The following is a 19,474-nucleotide window of genomic DNA, read 5'->3' as shown; positions in this document are numbered from 1 at the left end:
GTAATTAATACGTACCCATCAAACACCTTGTATTTAAGATAATTTTTTTAAAAAATAAATTCTGTAATAACGATGACAGAGAGAATAGAGCATTAGATATTTTTTACAATTATTTTTAACTATATTTTTATTTTATTTATTACTCTTTTTTTAAATGTATTAAGATTTTAATTGCTATCATTAAAACACTTAAAATATGATATTTAATGAGAATGCGATTAGAAAAATAAAAGTTTTTGTAAAAAATTGAGATTTTATTTAACTTTTTTTTTTGGAAAATTGTCAATTAATTAACAATGTATCGTCCTGTATTACAATTAGGAGAGGAAGTATATCCTTGAATTATTTTCTACAGTAATTCAACTAGTTTGTTGGCTTGGCCCTGACTCTAGTCTCTAGACTCGAGAGCCTCGTGCAGTACACGGATTTCGGCGTTTTATTACTTTGGCCTCCAGTGATTTATTTATTTTTTAATAAACGTTTTTTAAGCTTATGTATCTGAAACTTGCATTAAGCTTTTGGATTTCTCTGTCGAAATGACCTTATGATCCCTCATCCTATTTTAAATTATCCATCCTGTCCTGACTCCTGACATCCATGAGTGCCGCTTGTTTTGTTTAGTTCGTACACGCTTGCTAAGATCAATCAGCTAGTTTTTGCTTCAATCTCTCCGCCCTCTTCCACAAATAATTTCCTTCTATGCATAGCAAACAATCCAGAACGAACGGAATTCTTACCTTTGATTGGATTTCTTCTTCATTGATCCGCAAGATACTTCTGTACGGACAGCCGGAGAAGGATGCTGGGCAGTCGGATATGGCAGAGGACGGTTTGGGGCTTCCGCCGGCGTTGCTTCTGTCCTTACATCTCCCTTAACTCTTCTCCGTTGGAGCAAAACGCTCCGTTTCGGAAGCTCTTTTCTGGGACCTCTTCTGGCTCCGCTCCTGCGTCGTTTAGGCGGCCCAGAGCTCCAGATAATATAGATGTGAGTTCTTGATGTTGATGTGCATGTTCATGTTATATCAATTATCAGTTGGATTTGCATTTGATATACGGCGTCGTTTAAGTCCTCACTGTCATGGACTCATGGGTTGTCCCCTATATTTTTCGAATTTCGTCCAAAAAGCTATAGGATATGAGATATCTAGCAAGAATCACAATACAGTCTTTTTAGTTTTATAATTTTCATAAAGCATCACTGTATGAATATTTTCAATATGTCCAATCCATTCGTATCTTATGCCATACTGCTTCAGATTTCAATGTCAACATAACAGGGTATTCTGCTCTTTTGTAAGTCGCTTGAAGTTTCTTTTGACCTGAGTGGAAACTGATGTGTAGTAAAGTTGATGAATTAATTACACATTAGTTTTGTCAATTACTGCCCGATCAAATGGTCGCACTAATTTCACTATTCGATTAGTGATATTATGTTTTTGTTGAACTTGCTTCAGTTAATCATGTCACTAAATTCCAACTAGTAGTGGCTGCATTTAGTTTTTGACTACATCACTGTTTAGTAAATCTCTCCACTTTCAATGTTTCTTATACAAAGACACGCTGCTTTTCCACTGAAGCCGTGGCAGACCTTCCTGCGGGCGGGATAGTTGACGTGCCATTGGCACAAACGGGTGAAGGTATTGCAGAATGTGAACTTCTCAAATGGTTTGTGCAAGAGGTGAGCGACTGGATGGTTCCTTATTTCCTCGCTTTTTTTTTTTAAAGCAAATATGCAATATTCTATCTTAACTTCTGTCCTTGGTTCTATGCTTTTCGAAAATGAGCTCCTCTCCGTTTTCCAATGCACACAACGTATTTTGGAGGTGGAATGTCACTTTCAATAAGTTGAAATATTTGTCAACATCTGAGTCTTGCTCCATGTTCCATTTGAGGTTGCCACTTTTTTGAACAAGTCATCTCAAGAATTTATCATGTCATTTTGGCAGGGGGATCAAGTTGAAGAATTTCAACCACTTTGTGAAGTTCAAAGCGATAAAGCAACTATAGAAATTACGAGTCGTTACAGGGGGAAAGTTGCTCATCTTCTCTTTGTTCCTGGTAATATTATCAAGGTGGGACTTTATACCTTAAGAGCAGAGGATATGATTGACTAAGTAATGATTTTGAATAGATATTGGTTCATGTTAACATTATACGTCCACTGGTTTGGGAATGAATTTGAACACAAAAATTTAGAGATCTGAAAGGAGTAACTTAAAATAGGCAGATGAAACATTTATTGTTCAAAATAGGAGTAAACTCATCAGGAATTATAATCTCAGACATGTTAAACTTTTGGGGAAGAGTGAGAGATCTAACAGGGTAGGTGAAGAGGAGGAAAGAGAGGAAGCATCCAAAATTTTTTATGGAGAATCTATGCTGTCAAGTGGGAGAAAAACCACAGTGAATTAGTATTTGAGTGACTCAGAAAAATTTAACATCTTTGTCATGATGTAAGAGAGGCTTTTTATATTGCCTAGGCTCGTGAAGGAATACTTGAAAATATCATCCTCAGAAGATTGTTTGAAAATATATGCCCTGTTATGCAATTCCCTTTTCATTTCTCTGTTATGCTTTCTCTTTCCTTGTCACAGGATCAACCAAGAGTGGGTAACAGGGGTACTTGTATTTGACTACATGCTTGTAGTGGCTAATTGACCATTTCCCCCCCTCTTTCTTCATTACATAAGAACATGACATTCGGGAATAATTTATAAATCATGTCTATTTTTGCAACTATCTGTGGGGCCTATGGAGCATTACATTTCCAATGCGTGAAGATTTCAGGGGCAGCATTGTTTGGAATGTGTACAGAATTGCATTATTTGAAACTTTATTTGATATTTTTTTTTAAAAAAAATCTACTTAATCAGACCTGGAAAAAATATTTAGCCTTTTGTATTGTGATTGGAGAATGACATTTTTTAATAGTTGATTCTTGATAAAGTATGATGGTTGTGCGATTCATATAGCCAACCTCATTTAGTCGGATAAAGTTTTTTGTCATCATCATCGTCGTATTGTGATTGGAGACTTCGGATGTAATTGTGCTTTTGTTAATTGCAGGTCGGGGAGCCCCTTTTAAAGCTAATGGTTAATGAGTCTTCATCACCAGCAATCATTTCTAGAGATCCAGAAAATGTAGAGTCATCTAGCTCTGATGATGAAAATGGTAATCCAGGTAGAGTTCTATCAACACCTGCTGTACGGTGTCTAGCAAAAGAACATTGTATAGACATAAATGATGTATGTGGAACCGGAAAAGATGGTAGAGTTTTAAAAGAAGATGTGCTTAAATATGCTGTCATGAAGGGAATCATTAAACATCAATCTGTTCCCTTGAATGCTGATTGTGGAAATCAGTCCCAGCCTGTGGAAAGGAACAACTGTGATGCAACGGCTAAATTTGAATGGACATTTGAAGACAGGATTGTTCCCCTTAGGTAAAAATTTCAAATTTTTAATCAATTTTCTTTTGACTACATGTGTGAAATATATTAAACTAGGTAAGAAGCTAATTCTTACCACTACCATTTATGTTAAATTAATCCATGTAGCTGACCCCACCTAGTAGGATAAGGCTTGTCATGTTGTTGGAGAAAAGTGTGATAAAATCTTCTGTAGGAGTGAAAGGATGTGATTTGCATTACTTTTTATGACAAGACTTGGATGAATTCCAAAGAACTTGCTTAAAAGATTAATATAGATTTTGTTTCTACTTTTCTTTTGCAGAGGTTTTCAAAGAGCAATGGTAAAAACAATGTCTATGGCTTCCAAAGTTCCACATTTCTATTATGTAGACGAGATAACTTGTGATGCTCTGGTGGAGCTTAAAACATCTTTTCAGAATAATAATACTTCTCCAGATGTCAAGCACACTTTCCTTCCCTTATTAATTAAATCACTCTCAATGGCCCTGATAAAGTATCCCTTGATGAATAGTTGCTTCAATGAAGAGTTAGTGGAGGTCGTACTCAAAGGTTTGTATCATAGACACTTGTGTGTAAATTATTGCTATATTTTCGCTGCTTTTCCCTGAACTTGAAGCTTGATCGTGTTTAAATTCATATAGGATAAATGCAATGCTTTGTTGTTTGGTGAAATATTTGCATTCAAGGAAAATTATCTGAAGTATGAACTTTTAAATTTAAGATTTATATATAGCAGTGAAATAATCCGAGTTTTATTGTGTGCATTTCTTCTTTGTAAATGAGAATCGTTAAGAGTCTACAACAACAACAACAACAACAAGCCTTTATCCCACTAGGTGGGGTCGGCTACATGGATTGCAAGACGCCATTGTGCTCTATCATTTATTAAGCTTTTAGAAATATTATTAATTAAGAGATCACGTTCAACAACTTCCAAGAGTGTTCTCTTAGGCCTTCCTCTACCTCTCTTAATCGGACTCAAAGTTATATGTTCCACTCTTCTCACTGGTGCCTCCCTTGGTCTTCTTTGTACATGCCCAAACCATCTCAACCGATTTTCTACCATTTTTTCCTCAATAGGTGCCACCCTCACTTTTTCACGTATGTGCTCATTTCGAATTTTATCTTTACGTGTATGTCCACACATCCATCGTAACATTCTCATCTCTGCTACTCCAACTTTATGCTCTTGCTGTCCCGTTAGAGCCCAGCATTCACTACTATATAACATTGCCGGTCTGATAGCAGTACGATAAAACTTTCCTTTAAGTTTATTAGGCACCTTACGGTCACAAATAACTCCTTTAGCTTTTCTCCAATTAAACCACCCAGCTTGAATTCTATGTGAAATATCTCCACTGATTTCGCCATCATTTTGAATAATGGCTCCTAAATATCTAAACTTTTCCACTTGAGGTATAATTTGATCTCCCAATTTCACTTCCAAATTATTTTCGAATAGTCCTTTACCAAATTTACAATATAAATATTCCGTCTTACTTCTACTCAGACGAAAACCTTTCGAGTCCAATGTCCTCCTCCATAACTCAAGTTTGCAATTAACCACTTCTCTTGTCTCTGCTATAAGAACTATATCATCCGCAAAGAGCATACATTTCGGGATTTCCTCTTGAATATGTTCCGTCAAAACATTTAAAATCAAGTTGAACAAATAAGGACTCAGAGATAATCCCTGATGTAGTCCAATCTTTATAGGAAAATCCTTTGTTTGACCACTAGGCGTTCTTATACTAGTTTTTACCCCCTCATACATATCTTGTATGGCTTTAATATAAGCAATCCGTACTCCCTTTTTTTCCAACGCTTTCCAAAGCACTTCTCTTGGTATACGGTCATAAGCTTTTTCCAAATCAATAAAAACCATGTGTAGATCTTTATCTTTACAACGATACTTTTCCATTAATCCCCTTAGTAGATAAATCGCCTCTGTAGTTGATCTACCTGGCATAAAACCAAATTGATTCTCAGAAATACTTGTCTCCAATCTCAACCTGTGCTCAATTACTTTCTCCCACAATTTCATTGTGTGGCTCATGAGTTTAATCCCTCTATAGTTAGTACAATTCTGAATATCTCCTTTATTTTTATAAATAGGAATTAATGTACTTCTCCTCCACTCATCAGGCATTTTCTTGGACCGTAAAATCACATTAAATAACTTAGTTAACCATCTCACCCCTTCTTCACCTAAACATTTCCATGCTTCGATAGATATACAATCAGGTCCGTTAGCTCTACCATTTGCCATTTTCTTAAGAGCTTCCTTTTCCTCCTTATCACGTATTTTCGATAGAATGACAAATTTTGTTCTCCTTCACCAGTTACTAAATCCTCCAAGTTACTAGATGAATCCTCTCCATCATTGAAAAGTTTAGAAAAATAAGTCTCCCATCTATTTTTAATTTCATCATCTGTAACTAAAATTCTTCCCTCTTCATCCTTAATACACCTTACCTGTTCTAGATCTCTTGATTTTCTTTCCCTACTCTTGGCAATCTTATAAATATTTTGCTCTCCTTCCTTCGTCTCAAGGTTCTTATAAAATTCTTCAAAAGCTTTGGAACGAGCTTCACCCACAGCTCTCTTAGTTTCCTTCTTAGCCATACGGTACCTCTCCCAATTTTCCTCATTGTTACACAAATGTATGGCTTTAAAACAGTTCTTCTTATACTTGATTTTGTCCTGTACACTATTATTCCACCACCAAGACTCCTTATCTCTCGGACCAAAACCTTTCGATTCTCCCAAAACTACTTTTGCAACCTCCCGTATCTTTTTAGCCATATCCTCCCATATGATGTTAGTACTTCCTTGAGAATCCCAAATTCCTTTATCCAAAAGATTTCGCTTGAAAATATCTTGCTTCTCACCTTTTAATTGCCACCACCTAATCCTTGGTGTTACTACTTGTCGACGTTTTTGGATTTTACTCATAATACACACATCAAGGACTAGGACCCTATGTTGTGTCGTTACAGCATCTCCAGGGATCACCTTACAATTTTTACAAAGTTTTCTATCTGTGTTCCTAACCAAAAGAAAATCAATCTGCGACCTTGAGGCTCCACTTTTGTAAATGATGAGATGCTCATCTCTCTTCTTGAAACAAGTGTTGGCAATCTTAAAATCATACACCAATGAGAAATCAAGAAGAGTTTGCCCTTCATTGTTTAGCTCTCCAAAACCAAAACCACCATGCATCCTCGCATACTGACCAGCTTCCCTCCCGACATGCGCATTAAAGTCTCCTCCAATAAAAATCTTTTCACTCTGTGGTATGTGTCGAATCAACCCCTCCAGATCCTCCCAAAATAATTCCTTAAGACTGGCTTCTGTCCCGACTTGCGACGCATAAGCGCTAACAATATTAACAGTCTCACGTCCAATTATTATTTTTAAAGAAATAATTCTGTCTCCAATTCTGCTAACTTCTACAACGTTCTTCTTCCACTCCTTATCTATAATGATGCCTACTCCATTGCGTGCACTTACTTTTCCTGTATACCAAAGTTTGAAACCTTGAATATCCTTAGCTCCTTCTCCACGCCATTTTGTTTCTTGCAAGCAAAGGATATTGATTTTCCTTTGAATCATAACCCCTACAACCTCTACAGATTTACAATTTAATGTCCCAACATTCCAAGTACCAAATTTAATTTTGCTCTTATGGACTAACTTCTTTAGCCGCGTGCGTCCAGAATGACGCGGTAGCCCTTACTCATTTAACACTACATCCGGGCGCCGATGCAACGGCTCTAACTCACTTATCACTGTACTCGAGCCATGCAGCGCGTTACTTACGGGCAACGACCTAACATTAACATTATAACGTTTATTGTCCATGTTCATGATAGATTCAACAAATCTTTACATTGGCTGTTGATGGCCTAACACAACCCTCCTCCTTTACCCGGGCTTGGGACCGGCTATAAACATAGGCGGAGTTAGAATCGTTAAGAGTCTAATTACCAAAATTAAACAAAGAAAAGTCAAAGTTGTTAAATTTATATATACTTTACGACTTAACCTATTCTCCTTTGATGCTTAGTTGGCTGTTGTTATATTTGGATTATTGCATGAATCTTGCTTGTTTGTTTTCTGGCAACTGATAAGTTGATAATTTAATTTGAGGCAGCGGCATTCCAGATTTGATGCTGTGACTTTTTTGGCTATAGGTTCGCACAACATTGGAATTGCTATGGCTACTCCAAACGGTTTAGTTGTACCAAACATAAAAAATGTTCAATCTCTTTCCATCTTGGAGGTTAGTTTGCACTCTAATGGTTGTTTGTGTACGTTATCTACTCTAAAAGTGCTTTATACTTGAATTCTATATCATGATCCAAGTGCAAGTCTGATGCCTTTTGTTTTCCTTCTTAATTCATGAGCCAAGTGCTTGAACGAGTATATCTCAACTACGTTTGTGATTTTTCTGTCTTTAATGTGATTGTTTTGGTTGCTAAAGGTGGTTCACATTGGAGAAGGGGTAAGGGGCTTTTTTGTTAGACTCTGTACAAGGGGAAGGGAAAAAAAAAGATTTTTTTTTTTTTAACGGTGGCCAATATGTCTTTTGCCTGGCTTCTGCAGCTGTTCTCAAGGAGCAGTACTTGTGCTTTGCGGTGCTTGATTTTGTTAACATGTTAAGTTTAGTGAAAATGTATATTTCTTACTTCATTTCTTAGTACAAGTTTATAAAAACTGATCTACGTGGCTGCATTAGGTTTATCATTTACCTCTGCTTCTCTGTAGCTGCGCTCTTGTATAATTACCATTCTTTTGCTTGTAACTACATTTGCTTGCATCATCTGTTAGTACAAGAGTCCCTGTGTGCTTACAGCACCGTTGAAGTAATGATGATCTTTTCATTCCAATAAATCACATTGTTCTGCCTCTTGTTTATTTTATTAAATTTGTGTATTTAGATAACGAAAGAACTATCAAGACTGCAACAACTGGCATCGGATAACAAGCTTAATCCTGAGGATATATGTGGGGGGACAATTACTTTAAGCAACATCGGGGCAATTGGTGGGAAGTTTGGCTCCCCACTTCTCAATCTGCCTGAAGTATCCATTATTGCAATTGGTCGAATTCAGAAAGTTCCGCAATTTGCAGATGATGGGAGTGTGTATCCTGCATCACTCATGACTGTAAGTCTTCCTTTGATTTGCTCATGCAAATGAACAGACAAACTTTTACCCTTTGATCAGATGGAAAGAAAATTAGAGAGGAAAGAGTATGAGGGAAAACTCCCAAAATAGTAAATTTTTTACTACTTTTGGAAGTTTTTCTTCCTAATATTCTCTTCCTATTTTCTTCACATTTCCTCCCTATCCAAACCAAGCCTTCTTAGGAAAAAAGGACGAGTTCTATAAGAATTCCACATGAAACAGAAGCATGTATGGCTTAGGCAAAGCAAACCCATGCTGTACACCTACTCTTGGATTCATCAAACCAAAGTATATGCTTGTAATAAATAAACCTAAGGAAGAAAGGAAAATGGCTTTGCATAAGAAAGCCATAAATAACACATATCGGGTTGTCTTTTCTTACCATATCATATATACTCTTTTTAATTTCTTATAGAGCATGATAGCAATTATTAGACGGCACCCTTGATACTTTTCTGTGAAAGAAATGGTTTCTAGACGCAGGACATGGCATCTTTTCTATTGAGAGGTCGATGTAACGGATGAACTCATATTAGACACTTGTTGCTACTTTTATTTTAGGTTGAAATTAAAGATGAAAACTAACAGAGTTCTTGATTAGTGTCACATAAGTTTCCCCGATTATCATCTTCAGGAAATTTTAGCGACTCTTTTCCCCTTACCATAAACATTAAGAAGTTATTGATAAAAGATAGTCCCTAAATCTCCTCTCCCCCCACCCCCCCCCCAAAAAAAAGGACTATAAAACCAGGAAAAAATTAGTTCTTGCGGCCTAGTACTTCGCCATCGACGCCTTTGGAAAAAATCCTAATGCCACACGCTTTTTAAGGAATTGATAACAATTAACAAATACCTAGGAAACCACCCCTTAGTTTTGTTCTATAAATCTATATAATTCCAAATTTTAAGAATGTGCAAGTGTTGTTAATTTGTTATAACTATTCATGAAATCTGACCATACAAACTGGGATATTATTGTTGTTTCAGGTTAACATCGGTGCAGATCATAGAGTGCTGGATGGAGCAACCGTTGCCAGATTTTGCAATGAGTGGAAAAAATTAATCGAAAATCCAGAGCTTCTTTTGTTGAACTTGAGATAATAGTGTTGAATAACTTTCTCGGCCCTTTGGCTAAGATCAAGTGTAAGATGATATTGTTGACATAAAGGAGAACTTACCCCATCCAGTTCCACATTTCATACTGGTTCATAGATGTTAGGGCTCGAGTGATGGCTCCAAGAATTGCTCACTGAACAGATCTGTCAGGTTCCATATCCAGTGAAGAGACTATATGTTGTTAATCTTTCTGTTTGAAATGGGGTTTTCATTTTGGAAATTAGGTTATTCCTAATATTCTCGTGAATATCATCGTGGGTATATATATGCCCAAAAAACCTAATGGTTTGTCTAAGCCTCAGATCCTACATTCCGTCTCGGAAATATTAAAAATTCAGGCTACACATTTGCACGGCTAATTTCTTGATTGAAAAACTAAAAAGGAATATTGAATTTGTTTAGGGTCGATTTTGTGTAGGGTTGTCTCTTAAATTGGACAATATATATATTTATATTGTGTAATGAAAGCACAAATTTACTTCAAAAAATATACTCTACTCAATAATATTAAACTGTTTTTTTTTTGGCAGCAAAAATTTGTCTAATATAAAGCCTAACTATGCTTAATGATAGTCCAAAATAAAAAATAATAAACTCTACTAAATTAAAAAAAAAAGAAAAATTAATCTTTTAGTCCTTCAACTTTTAAGTTATTTATAACTTAATTTCTCAATTATGGCTCGTTGTGACTTAATCCTTCAACTATAACTCGTCTATGACTCAGTCTCTCAATTTTTAAATCACTTACAAATTAATCTCTTAACTTTTGTTAAATTTTTTTTTTCATGCTAGCTTATATCTCACATTAATGAATAAGAAAAGGGTATTTTAAAATAATATATGAGCATTTTTATCCCTCTTATTTGATAAATTTTTTTGAGAAAAATTAAAAAATAAAGACCGAGTTATAGGTTAATCAAAAGTTAATGGACTGAATTGTAGTGAGTTATAGTTGAAGGATTGAGTCGCAGCGAGTCATAATTGAGAGACTGAATTACAAGTAAGTTAAAAGTTGAAGGACTAAAATATTAATTTTTCAAAAAAATAGATATAGGTCTCAATATTGTGAAAAGTTTGAAAAATTAGTTTGTATTCCCGTGGTCTATAAATAGCGAAGTTTGTTATTATTTTATATTGATTTATTCTGAAATACACACATTATTTTTATCTAAAATTTTTACAAACAATTATATAATATATATATATATATATTTTACAATCTTCCACCAAAATTAGTAAGCTCGATATGCTTTTTGGACAATAATAATGAACTCCGCTTTCCTCTATCATATATATATATATATATATATATATAATAGAACTATTTAATTTCAACCTCCTTTATGCTTTCTCCCAACAAAAAAAAAAAAATGAAGTGGCGTGTGAATACCACTACCATTATTACAAAAATACCCTTTTAATTTTAAATATTAGTTACTTTTTAAAAGTATGGTTTTGTTTACTTTATAAGTTATTAATTGATGAAATTATTTAATTTATTAAAATTCTTAAATTATCCTTAAAAAAAAGAAATAAAAAATTATTATGTCATTTATTTATTTTTTATTTTTTACTTAAAAATTATATTTAAAATTTTATTTATTTTATTTATATTTTTATTATATTAATTTTGATAAGGTTGATAAAAATAATTTATAAATAAAATTAGGGAGAGTATTACATCCATAAAAGACTTCGCTATTCGTAAATCATAATCATAAATCGTAGTCGTAGTAATGGTAATGTGGACTGTGGAACTGCCGATATACCGATTAGCAGTGAACGGTTTCCTGCTTGCCGAGGTAACTGTTAAACTGCCATCAACCGCCACAATTCAAAATTTCATGAACTGCAACTTCCATATGGGCATACATAACTCAACTCAATTCCAGCCCCTGAAAACCTCACAAAAATGGCGGTCCTCACCCTCAGTCTCATTGCCCTTTCACTCTCTGCTTTCTCTCTATTCGTAATATCTCCTTCTTCATGTCAGTAAAAACCCACGTTCTTTCTTCTCTTCTAACAAAGAATTAAGCAATCTTTTTGGGCTTTTCTGTTACCCATTTTTTTGTTTTAATTTGTGACAGACAGAACCCCTTCGCCTAAATTTGCTTTCAGTTGGTGGGATGATAAGGACGCATTTCGGGCCGGTGATGCTGCAGCGATCAAGGTCACCGTACTTGAAAACGCTGACAAGATTGATAGAATCGCTTTCAAGCCCAGGCTCACTGTGAACGGAAAGGTGGGGAATAGTTCCTACGTATCTACGGTGTTGGCAAATTTCGAAGGGGACCCAAATAATTGGAGCATTATGTTTACTCCTATCAGGGTTGGAGTATTTAATGTGCTCATCGACGAGGAACTTTATCAAGTTTATGATTCATCATTGCACTTCCGAGTTGAGCCAGGTTTTGATGAAACTTTCTTCCCCTAAGTGAGTTGATCCATGCATAAATGAGTGTTGCTAGAGTAAGAATCACTTTGATTTTGCAGCATTTGTGAGTTCGTCATTTGAAACTGAATGTGTAGAGAATTTTATGCCTCCTCCATTATATTTTAATGTCGTAATTATATTATAGTTTAATTAGTTCTAAGTAAAACCCTGTTTCGGTCTTCCAAGTATAACTAGCATATGGTTCAACTCCACAGAACACTTGCTCCTCAATAGCACCTGTGGAAGGATACAATTGGAATAAGAATAAACTTTCAAGCTGTAAAATGATGCAGAATATCTTTGAGAAAGTTAATGGATATTGAAGTTGACCATTATGTGTTTTATTCTTTCATGTAAAGTGTCTAACGCAAGATGCTATTACACTGTTGAAGGGAACATGTATCCATCTGTATGTGTTGCTTCATGGAAGGGCCTGAAAAATGAGTTTGAAGCTGGTGCGAAAGCTACTATTGTGATACTCCTCAAAGATGCATTTGGGAACAATATATCTCGATCAACAGAAGTTTCCTATTTACCTGACTTTAATTTGTCTGTGCTTTATGAAAATGGTTCCTTTGCTAGTGCACTAAATATCAGCAACATGGGCTGGAACGAGTTTGACTATATGGTTTTTGAGTTTATTGTGACAAAAGCTGGCAACTTTTCGTTGCGTGTGGAAGGAGGAAATCAAACATTGAATGGTTCTCCATTACCATTGAAGGTGAACCCAGGTTGTGTTTTTTTCGTGCCATTTGTTAGTTTATGTCATGTATTTGGAAGACCAAACTTTATCAACATGTGGTCTTTGTGGCACAGGAGAAGATTATAGTGTTAGAATCTTTGTTACATGCTTGCATTTTTACTGTCTGTTCTTCAACTATCATTATTTTTCCTCTCTCTACAATACCAGGACCTATAGATATCTCTAACTGTATGGCCAAATGGAACTTCAAACCAAAAGCATGGCAATTGGCTTCCAAGATGGAAATTCTTATACATCAGCAAGATCAGTATGGAAATCTGGTTCCAGGACTTTATGAATTTGATGCTGAAGTTGTTGAAAGGGAAACAAATCTGTCAATACCTGTACCAGATCTTCATTTTGAAGAAGTGGATGCTGGGATTCAATTGTTTTCTTTCAGCAATTTGGAACCCGGGAATTTCTTTCTAACAATATATGATAGCAAGCATAACAAAAGCATTTTTAGTATGCCATATGCTTACACCGTTTATGTTGGTAAAATCTACTTTCCTAGTCTCTTGATAGAAATTTTATTGGTTTTATAATCCTTTTAGTTCTCTGTCGCTTCCTTTTGTTCCTTTAGTCTATCACATTATTTTGTTGCTCCTTACCCCTCAGGTTCTGATAAAATTTTCTGTCAAACCAGCCTCTCTCTTTTATGCCAAACAAAACAAAACAAAGCAAAAACAGAATCTGCCTTCTAGTTCTCGCATATAATAATAGACTCTGAGATATAGTGATTTGTTTCAATTCATTTAATATGCTAATACAACTTCTCTACCATGTTCCTTTCTGAATAGGTTACTGTGATGGGGTGAAAAGTGTTGTGAATGGATCAGGTTTAAATGATTCAGTGGCAGGAGTGTTGACAGAATTTTCTGTGTATTTAAATGACATATATCAATATCCTTCCCCTGTTGAAGCAGAATTATTTCAAGTTCTGATTTTTAGAGGAAACGACTCATACAGTATTTCCCCTACTATATATCCCGTGCTAAACACCACCGGTATGTGCTATTATAAACCATTTAATATATTAATTACATATGTTTAATATTTTATGAATCGTTGTACTGATGTGTGCATTTTTGTGGTAGGAAGCAGGACAACTTCAAGAGTGAGATATGATGGTGTTAGTCACATTGAAATTGCCCCATCACCATCAATAGAGCTAAGTAACAACGTAAGACATACAGATAAAAACTGTAGTTAAACAGTTAATTGAAATTATAATGATATTTTATCTTGATTTTTGTCCAATCAGAGTGAGAACTCTGTAGTGGCCAGTGCCTTTCGAGTGGAATATATACCTACAAAAAGCGGCACTTATGAGATTTGTATATATTGTGGAAATATTTTATTAAATGGAGGTCATTCGATCAGTAAAGAAGTGCGACCAGGTATTCCTGAACTGCATGATATCGAGTTAATTATGTGTTTTTGCTCTTTTAAAACCCTAAGAGAAGAAAACTAAATGGTCTCATTAGAGCATTGAAGAATAAAAAGACACTAACTTCTAGGATTTTTTATGAGAACAACGCAATCCAATGACTTATATGCAGAAGAAATAAATTATTATCACTTGTAAGAATCTTTAAGAAAAAATTAAACAAATACATAGCAAAAATTGAATAGCACCATCGTAACAAGAGACACTAAAACTATTAATGTGAAAAACTTCTCAATGCAAGGATAAAAACCATCTAGACTAATGAAACTAGCTCCACCATGGTTCACTTGCTGTAATCTAACCCCTTTCTAGCTTAGTGAGACACATAGTAGGCTTTAAATTGGGGCCTTTTTCCATGGTAAACCTCCGAGCCAACCAGAACAAATTATAAGAGATGTAGCCTTGCCAATATGCAAGAATTTTATGTAGGCAAATGATCGATGGGTGTTTAATGTTTAGATTAAAATACATAAATTTAGGTGAGTTATGTTGCAATTCTATTGACATTCGGCACATTTATATTTTTTTATACTATCAATCATTTGAGGTTGTATATGTTCTTTGTTTGCTCCAGGTGAAGTAAACATGTTATTTTCAGGTGTTGTGACGTTTCCTCAAAAGGTGCCAAAGCTGTCAAAAAATGAAATAGTAGTAAATCTGTTGGATTCATTTTCAAACCCTGTCCTGTCACAACAATCAAGGTTGAAATTGGAGATTACTTCAACTAATAGTTCTGTATTTCTAACTTGGGACATTGTGGATTATAAGGATGGTTCATATGGCTGCCATTATATGGCCAAAGATGTTGGCACTTACGAGATTTGTGTTTCCTATGATGACAAGCGTTTCTCCCGATGCCCTTTCAGTGTCAATGTGTACAGTAGTAAGTTTAAAAATTTTGTCGGGACATAACTGTGATTAAATTAATATTTTGGGTCTAACTGTCATTCTCCCTCCTTTCTTTTGTCTCTTAAGAGACTTAGAGTTTGAACTTCCCGTTGGTCCTTCCCACATTTTTCCTTACCATCTGAATCAGGGGAATAGTTACATTTTCAGTTAGATATTTCATACGTATCTCTGATTGTTTAACTTATTTTGAGATGTTTGGTAACAAATTATGTGTTTTAAACTTAATCATTTGTATATTCAAAAAATTAACTTCAAATTTATAATTTCTTTGTGATGTCAAGATTAATATATTCTGAGCATATTCTTCTGAATTAATTTCAGGTGAATATTTTCCCAAAGCCAACAATGACACAGTATCTATTTGGGAGGATGAGTCAATTGTGGTTGATGTCTTAGCAAATGATAATTTTGCTGGGGATAATGCAAGCATCGTTGATCTCTCAAAAGTAAGATGATTATCAATTACCTTTTGAGAGGCAAATGATAATTTACTTGTAGGATGAATAATTTGCCGTATCAAATATCAATCCCTTGGAGGATGAATAATTTAATTGTAACGTGGTTACACTTGTGATGAGCAAAATGTTTCAATCAACTTTTGATGTTACAGTCCAAATTTTTAAAATGAGCAAATTGAATGTATTGGTGCATGATTCAAGTTAGTAATAATTTCAACATGTTCAAAAATCAAAATGTATGTAACATTAATTTGTTAATAATCTTAAGTGATTTTTTTTTTCTAATCTGTGGTGTTTTACCAGCCAGATCATGGTTCACTTATACAGAATGGAGGAATATTTCGTTTTACTCCTTATGAACATTATTATGGAAACGATTCTTTTTGGTACACGATATCCGATATAAACGGAAACATAGCTACTGCTTCTGTGTATATATCTGTTCTCAGTGTCCCACCTCAGCTTGCTTCTGTTCCAAGTCAACTGCAAGCAACAGAAGATCTGACTAGTCCTAGATTTGGGTAATTACAGCCTAGTCACTACGGTTATTAATGATTTCAACTTTTTAATCTTCTTCCTAATTTTTGTTGTTGTGGCTCCTTGCAGTGGTTTCATTGGGTTTGAGATAACTTATTCAGATTTAATGGAAAATATTTCTGTCAACCTGAGCGTACGATCTGGAAGTATACTTCTGTCTCCTATGGTAATGCAATTTGGGCAACCTATGTGGAGTGAACTTACTATTAATACAGGAAATGAAACAGCCAACAATTTAGTGTTGGAAGGTTCTGTGGAAGTAATTAATTTTGCGCTTCAGTCAATCCAGTATCTAGGGTAATATCCTTCTACTTGTTTTTCTAAAGTTAATTCATTTGCCTTTTTTTTTTTTATGTTCCCATATTTCATATGTCAAATTGGTATTTGGGGTGTCTGTTGTCTCGTAATGTCAAAAATCTTAGCCCTTCATTGATCAGCTAATGGTTAGAGCAATTTCATCTAATTCTCCGAAATTAAGGGTTGAGATTTTGGGCTCAGGAAGGCAACAGATACCCAAATCCCATGATGTTTGAAGGCAAACTGCATTAATTTGGGATATTCTTGGAATTTGATACCTCATCTGTTAGTGATTTTTAAAACCTGTATTCACAACTGTGACCTCTTGGTTGATGATCATTATTCCAAAATCTATCAGTTTGTTAAATGAAGTAACTTTCATCCCACTATAGTCAATAGTATGATGTCATTAAGATAGTCCGTGGAACTATTCTGGTTAATAGAGACTGCACATGATATGATGGCGCATTGTTGAAGGTAACTAGTGAAGGAAATCTGCAATTTGATAAATGCAGATGGACTTCTAGGAATATGCCTTTGATTCTAAAATATTGTATTTTGGTGTTTAGTTTTACAATTATTATATAATAGAATATTTAACATGGTTTTTTTATTATTTACCTTCAGAAATGAGAATTTTTGTGGTAAGGATGTCATTCGAGTGTCCACCAAGAATAAGTATGGAATGAATGCGTTGGATGTTCCAATTTTTGTGGATCCAATCAATGATCCGCCATTTATTAGGGTCCCTTACTTTATCATATTGAAGGGTAACAAAGGCGAGTCAGTCATCTTTGACAAAGACTCAGACAACTTTGACTTTTTCATTGGAGATCCTGATCTTCTTACCTTCCCTGGTAGGTTGAAAATGTGTCTTGGATTGATATTTTGCTGCTTCTTCAGGAGTTACAGATTGCACGAAAAAGATCCAATTACATGAAACAGATGAATAATCATTTCTAGGCAGGTGAAATTGAAATCAATCAGTAAAAATTTAACATGATTAGATATCAGTTTATTCTTGCGAGTTGACATGGCTTGCATAGAAATCAAATCATCGAATTATTCTATGCAAATTTTGGACATAACATTGTTCTCTGGAAACTGGAAGATAAAAGAATGCTACTCTACATTTTTATGATCTTCAATCCTTAATATCTGCTTGAAGTAGTGATAACTACATTTTAAATGAGCTAATGTTTTCAGTTTGACAATTTTCTTTATAACAAGGAATAAATGTCTGTTGTTGTAATTTTAAGATCAAGAGTTTGCATCTAACAATTTCCCTGGTCATCTAAATTTCAGAATCTAATGATTTATCTGCTTAACTTGCGTTCTGCTGATGATAGATCATATTTCAGGCGGAGAGGCTCAATTTCTGGTGACTTTCTCTTTGGAAGTAAATGATGGCTTATTAGTAACAACTCTTCCTTCTTATTTGATCAACACAACTGAACTGAAGATTGGAAATAGTAACCAGTGGCAGCCTCTTTTGACATATGTTACTATATCAGAGCATTTTATGGTCAGAGCCAATGGAATTAGATTTCAGGGAACAGTCAACGACTGCAACACAGTTATGCAGCAACTTTTCTATCATGTATGTAATCTTCCTGTCCTTGGAGTTTAGCATTTGGCCTTAATCATGAGCATGACACTGTCTTTTAAACAAAAGTCCTACTGCCTACGCATAATTGCTTTATCATTCATTAAGATCAGTCACTCACACACACACATCCATATCCATCTATATTTATCCAACATTCACTAACAACCACCGTTGCTCTTAAGTCACTATCTAACTTCTTTATATATATAATTACCGTATCAGTTCAGCAGCACATGCTTAAAAGTATACTCAACAGTGTTTTCAGTAAGCTTAAGGAGAAGCATGTATTAAAAAGTTATGTCTCATTATGATCATGTGTGGGAATGAAAGATCAAGCTGAAGCAATGTTGAGAGTGTGAATCTTCGGTACAATATACCAAGTAAATCCATGATCTTATACTGTCACAGTAAATTCTTGGATTTTTGTGTGAAGGGAGGTGAGCATGGAGCTGTTTTGACATTGAAATTAAATGATATGGGAAATTATGGATGTTATCCTGATTGTTCTGAAGGGATGTCAATGCCTTTATATGCTGAGGCTATGGTAAACTTGATGAGAAGACGACCAATGAGTTCATTTCTTGCTCATGGTAAGTAGTAGAATTTTATTTATATTTTTTCTAGCTTTTAGACATTTGGTAAGAGTTAGCAACAGATTTTATATGTTCAGTTAGATAACAACGGTATATATTTTTCACGACTTACAAGCTCATGGTAAATGTGGTTACAGTCTTAGGATCAGCCATCATCATCGAGTTTTTGATAATCTTTTCTCTCGGAGTGTTGCTTCTGTACTTCACCTGCAGATGTGCAATTCTTCTGGTAAATGAAAGAAGAAACAGAGGAGAAAAGCCTCCGGAGATATCTGCTATGCAAGGATTACAGAAGCAACTGTAAGTCTGCATATCAGTTATGTATCACCATTTTATATTGCTCAATGAAGAAACATGTTAGAAGATTAAATCTCCTGTAATGGCACATCATATCTTCCTACATAAAATGGCATGACTTCATATTCATGACTGGTTCATTGTTATTATTTTTGGGATGAAATGCAGTCAAGCACTGAAATTCTGAGAATGCTAGTCACTTCACTGGTTGCTGTTCAAGTCCTTCCTTGCTTGGCTTTGGTAGGCACTCCTCCAATTTTCGCCAGCGGTGAGTAGTTTGATTGCGAATACTATTGAAAATGTCAAGGGAGAACTGTTTCAATCCTATAATCTTAGAAATGTTTGGCAGTGATAGGAAATCACTTTCACGGCTTCAACAAGAAGAGATTGCTTAAACTTGCAGGTCTCG

At 34.9% G+C, this 19,474-nt stretch overlaps 2 protein-coding genes across 2 annotated transcripts; both read left to right on the top strand.

The window, feature by feature from the left end:
• The first annotated feature begins 614 nt into the window (after nucleotides 1-614).
• On the top strand, nucleotides 615-9,924 carry LOC129296925 (lipoamide acyltransferase component of branched-chain alpha-keto acid dehydrogenase complex, mitochondrial-like). Its single transcript, XM_054935320.1, has 8 exons — nucleotides 615-985; nucleotides 1,556-1,678; nucleotides 1,947-2,072; nucleotides 3,067-3,443; nucleotides 3,733-3,980; nucleotides 7,628-7,716; nucleotides 8,375-8,602; nucleotides 9,611-9,924. The coding sequence occupies exons 1-8, from the start codon at nucleotides 800-802 to the stop codon at nucleotides 9,722-9,724; spliced, it is 1,491 nt and encodes a 496-aa protein (XP_054791295.1). The 5' UTR covers nucleotides 615-799; the 3' UTR covers nucleotides 9,725-9,924.
• A 2,043-nt stretch (nucleotides 9,925-11,967) lies between these two features.
• LOC129296922 (protein GAMETE EXPRESSED 2-like) lies at nucleotides 11,968-19,072 on the top strand. Its single transcript, XM_054935318.1, has 14 exons — nucleotides 11,968-12,147; nucleotides 12,566-12,904; nucleotides 13,084-13,410; nucleotides 13,716-13,922; nucleotides 14,013-14,098; nucleotides 14,180-14,315; nucleotides 14,940-15,248; nucleotides 15,596-15,720; nucleotides 16,036-16,253; nucleotides 16,339-16,566; nucleotides 17,194-17,423; nucleotides 17,928-18,166; nucleotides 18,609-18,765; nucleotides 18,906-19,072. Exons 1-14 carry the CDS (start codon nucleotides 12,051-12,053, stop codon nucleotides 19,070-19,072), a joined length of 2,865 nt encoding a protein of 954 aa, XP_054791293.1. The 5' UTR covers nucleotides 11,968-12,050.
• Nucleotides 19,073-19,474: the final 402 nt, after the last annotated feature.

This window comes from Prosopis cineraria, unplaced genomic scaffold (assembly GCF_029017545.1).
Source record: "Prosopis cineraria cultivar Desert tree isolate PC_DT_omini unplaced genomic scaffold, ASM2901754v1 PC400, whole genome shotgun sequence".
NCBI lineage: Eukaryota > Viridiplantae > Streptophyta > Magnoliopsida > Fabales > Fabaceae > Prosopis > Prosopis cineraria.
The sequence above is the reverse complement of the archived record's forward strand: the minus strand, read 5'-3'. Positions and strand labels throughout refer to the sequence as shown.

Excerpts from the sequence above, each read along its gene's own strand:
- LOC129296925 (XM_054935320.1), top strand. The coding sequence starts at position 800 with ATGCTGGGCAGTCGGATATGGCAGAGGACGGTTTGGGGCTTCCGCCGG. Across the intron at positions 1,679-1,946 it reads TCAAATGGTTTGTGCAAGAG|GGGGATCAAGTTGAAGAATT; the intron begins GTGAGCGACTGG and ends TCATTTTGGCAG. Across the intron at positions 7,717-8,374 it reads AATCTCTTTCCATCTTGGAG|ATAACGAAAGAACTATCAAG; the intron begins GTTAGTTTGCAC and ends TTGTGTATTTAG.
- LOC129296922 (XM_054935318.1), top strand. The coding sequence starts at position 12,051 with ATGTTTACTCCTATCAGGGTTGGAGTATTTAATGTGCTCATCGACGAG. Across the intron at positions 14,316-14,939 it reads CAGTAAAGAAGTGCGACCAG|GTGAAGTAAACATGTTATTT; the intron begins GTATTCCTGAAC and ends TGTTTGCTCCAG. Across the intron at positions 18,167-18,608 it reads TGCAGCAACTTTTCTATCAT|GGAGGTGAGCATGGAGCTGT; the intron begins GTATGTAATCTT and ends TTTTGTGTGAAG.